A 4,064-nucleotide genomic window follows, 5' to 3' on the forward strand; every position below is an offset into this window, starting at 1 on the left:
TGGAAGTAGAATTAATGGCAAAACTGTAATCTTCAATTTTGAGCATGTGGTGCTAGTTTGATGATCTACAGGGACTGTAATCGTGTCACATCCACACCCTCTCCATAGACAGAGTCCGGTTTACATTAAATCAATAAAATGAGTGGAGGCTATTCGATTTCCTGTGGCAGGCCAAGCAAGTTTCTTATGCTACTGTCAGTTGCAAATGCTATAGATTGCAATAGAAGATATAACTAAAAAGTTTATTTTTCTAAATCTACTTTCTTGTTGGTTATAATTGGATGGCTATGCAGGGGATAGCCTAGCACTACCTCTTTTTCAATCGAAAAAAAAAAAAATGATTGGATGGCTATATTAGTTGTCGATGGAAGAGAAGGTTGTGTGTCAAGCATGCAAAACTGACAAGTAAGCTAACTTTTGAGGAGGATATCGACATTATAATATAAAAGAAAAGAATATAGTGACAAAGAAAAAAATGGAGCAATTTAATATGATGAAAGAAATTATGGTATGAAACAAGCAGACCGAGGAACATATTAAGACATTTTAAGAATCAATAGAAATTTCAATTTTCCAACCAGTAATGCAGTTCTTGAAGCCTGTTAGACAACTTCAAACGCCATTAGTTCAGTAGAACCACAGAATCGTGACCATCGTTCGACCAACCATCCGCATAAATGTAATTATCAAACCCAGAAACTTCAATCAACTTCTCTAATACCTATCACATTCAGCAAAGTATTCAGTTATCATGCCCACTTCCCATGCAATGAATGCTTAACCTCACACAGATCCATGTGCATGCAAGAGAAAGATGAGTCTTGTAGAGTCGCTAGTTTTACCGTCCCCAAAACAATTCATTTTTCGCACTTGTCCCAAGGAACAAAGAACATCTACATGTCCTGAGACTACCTGCCAACTTTAAGGGAGCCTCCCGATGCCCGACCCACAACACAGCCCTCCCAGTCGGACCTTCTCCCTCCGCCACACGTGAGTTATTGTCTGCACTGAGACGGCATGTGCCCGCTACAGGGAACCACAATCACGGTCCCTCATGGGTTTGCCCCACAAAAGGCGCCTCACGTGGGTAAGAGAGAGCCCGTACTTTTAAGTGGTAGATACTCTTGACTGCAACCGATATGGGACTTTCGAGGCTCAGCCTCCCGATGTCCGACCCACAACAGTACTAGATTATAAATTCTAGAAACTGATGTGTGCTATCATTTTCAAAGAGACATTTGCCATTAAGAACAACATGGTAGGATCGGATTCTGTAACTTTAGATGTATTGATTCTGTTTTTGTTGTAAACTGTTCTAATCCCCTTCAAGGACAAGAAAGAATAAAGTTGTGCACTTAAAAAAATTCAGCTGTTGACCTCTAATTAACAATAATTCTGTTCAGTTAGGCAGAATATTTAGACACCAAAGTGGAGGAACGATTGATGCCCATAATTCGGTAAGCAAAGAAATCTAGTTCAGATTTAATAGCAAGAAATCATAGTTATGACGAGTATTGAATGGTGCTGCTGCTGCCTCAAACCCGCTGGTGCAGTACATCTGGAGTCTATTAGTGGGGTTTGCGTTCGTAGATATTAGAGATATCTATTGGAAGGCAAACTTCGCTGCAGATTAGGTCATCAGTTTTGTTATTGATCATTCTCGTGAAGGCAAATGGATCGATGTATTTCTTTTGCTGATGTCATTTTGTGACATCCTTCTTTCTTACCGTTTTGTATGAACTCTTCCATCTTATCAAAAAAAAAAAAAAAAATAGTATTGCATGGCCGAATAATTCCAACCGAGTTCCTGTTTGTTCTGCAATATAGTAACAAATATTGATGAAACTAAAAGTAATATTTTTGATTCTGATCATCTGTAGCTGCTTCAGGAATTTGCTACACCCAAAGTAACGAGAGGAATATTCATATTAATTTAGAAAACTTTATAGAAAGGCCAGTGTGGTACATAAGCTTGCTTTAGTAATCTCCATCAACTTGCAAAATGTGGCGGGTATACCTGTGGCCAGATTTTGGCGGCCCTCAATCCTATGAGTTAGAATATCATGTGTAATAGCTTAATCTATGTGGGTTATATCTCATCTGTAAGTAGTCTTTCAGCAGAACTTTCGAGTTCGGGCATAAAGGACTGTACAAAGAAGAGTAGCGAGGGAACAAGTGGAACCCCATATGATGAAGGTTTTCTCGTAGCATCCACTCCCAGTGCAGCTATGGCTTCCTTCAGCTCCGCTCTTGTAAAGAAGAGCAGCAAAGTAACCAAAGACTAAAGACCCTATGGGTATATTTGTGACAACAATGTTGTGGTTCACGCCAAAATGCTTGGTACCAAACAGCTCAGGAGTTGCTGAGACGGCAATAGAGGTAATTGCCCCAGTGCATGCGCCAATAATAGCAGTGCTGAGGTACAAGAAAAGTCTGCTTGGATTTAGAAGTAGGAAGAAGGCTCCTGCCATTGGAGCCATCAGTGTGGCCATGAATGCTGGCCTTGACACCATGTACCCACTTCTGAATAGATAAAAGAAGAAATGTCAAATTTGATAAACAGCAGGTCATTTCAGGCCAATAAATAAATAAACAGCAGGTCAACATGCAAAAGGATAAAAATAACAGTAAAAGGATTAAGTGAGCTAATTAAGAGTTTATTTTGGAGTAGGATGCAGAAGCAAATTGATGAAAATTAGAATTATCCACAAGCTTTATATCATTTCCTAATCACCACAAGAACAACATCTTCAAGGTAACAGGGGAAGAAATTTACATCGGAACGCAAAGAAAAAATGATGGAGGACTTAAACTGATTCTTAGATGAATCGTATAAATTTTTCTTGATCAATCTGATCATGCATGCAGAAAAGAAAAGGTGGTGATGTAAATGGAGAGCTTACTTTGTTGAATGGTAGTCCCAGAAAGATGGCATGAGACGACCGAAGAAACCGAAAGAAGAAGACAGGGAGACGAGAGTGGAAGTCTTCGAGAACCGACGAGACTCTGCTATCTGTCCCAAGTTGTTCAAGAAGACCAAACCCAACGTAGCACTGAACATGTAACTGAAGAAATACAACCAAAAGTCGACCTTTCTTAACAGTTGAAGGCCTCCAACTTCCACTGACCCTTCTACTTTCCCATCTTCAGCCCGCCCTTCCAACTCGAGATCAATAACTCTCTCTCCAGTTTCAACCTCATCCACAGTAATATCATGAACTCTCCTCTCCCTCTTGTTCCACCATATCCCTTCTATGCCTTCTTTATACTTCATGTACAAAGGGATCCCCAAAGGAGCAATCAAAAGCAATCCTAGGCTTATCACATGCTCTCTTGATTCAGACTCGATGCTGCCAAAAACTGCACAAATTCCAGTTGCGAGTGTTATGGCAAACATCACCATGAACCCCCAACTCGATCTTGCTTTGTTTTTGGTCTCTGTCGTGCGTAGAAATGGTGAAACTAAAAGAGTAACTAGCATGGGTACGGTGGCATTGAGGAGGAGATATGCCTTGGCACTATTACTGGGCTGTCGTCGGAAGATTGCATCGGCCACAACCGTGTAGACCTTGGCACTCAAACCAACATAGCTTGTGGATAGCCCAACTGCAACATGGCTATCAGAAGGAAAATTTTGGATACAGATTAGGTAGCAGCCAGTGTTGATCCAACATATGCCATTTCCAGCAAGGACAGTGAGCATGAAGAGATGCCAGTAGGATAGATGAGTGTTCTCTAGGAAGAGAAACTGCATGCCATAGCCTATCAGCCCAAAAGTTGCACCAATCACTGAAACCAACCAGAGGGGAAGAAAAATGGCAGCAACACCAGAAAACCAGCCAAAGAGCTTTCCAGCGTCAGAGGCGAAAGCAAGGAAATTGAGCTGGACTTGAGAGATTGATTTAAGATCTTTGAGCTGGGATGAATAGACTGGGAAGTCAGAGTTTGCTCCATTAATGGTTTGGAGCCAGATGGCCCCAACCAAGCTCAGCCATTGAGCAGGGGAAGGAGAAGACATGGTTTCAGAATTTTTCTCACTGCTTGAAGCTGATTGGGGTGGTCTG

At 41.2% G+C, this 4,064-nt stretch overlaps 1 protein-coding gene across 1 annotated transcript; it reads right to left on the reverse strand.

Annotated features, from left to right (window-relative positions):
* Positions 1 to 1,922: 1,922 nt before the first annotated feature.
* LOC105052261 (protein NUCLEAR FUSION DEFECTIVE 4) lies at positions 1,923 to 4,064 on the reverse strand. Its single transcript, XM_010933021.4, has 2 exons — positions 2,904 to 4,064; positions 1,923 to 2,523 (listed from the first exon to the last, which is right to left on the reverse strand). The coding sequence occupies exons 1-2, from the start codon at positions 4,016 to 4,018 to the stop codon at positions 2,115 to 2,117; spliced, it is 1,524 nt and encodes a 507-aa protein (XP_010931323.1). The 5' UTR covers positions 4,019 to 4,064; the 3' UTR covers positions 1,923 to 2,114.

Source organism: Elaeis guineensis, chromosome 10 (genome assembly GCF_000442705.2).
Source record: "Elaeis guineensis isolate ETL-2024a chromosome 10, EG11, whole genome shotgun sequence".
NCBI lineage: Eukaryota > Viridiplantae > Streptophyta > Magnoliopsida > Arecales > Arecaceae > Elaeis > Elaeis guineensis.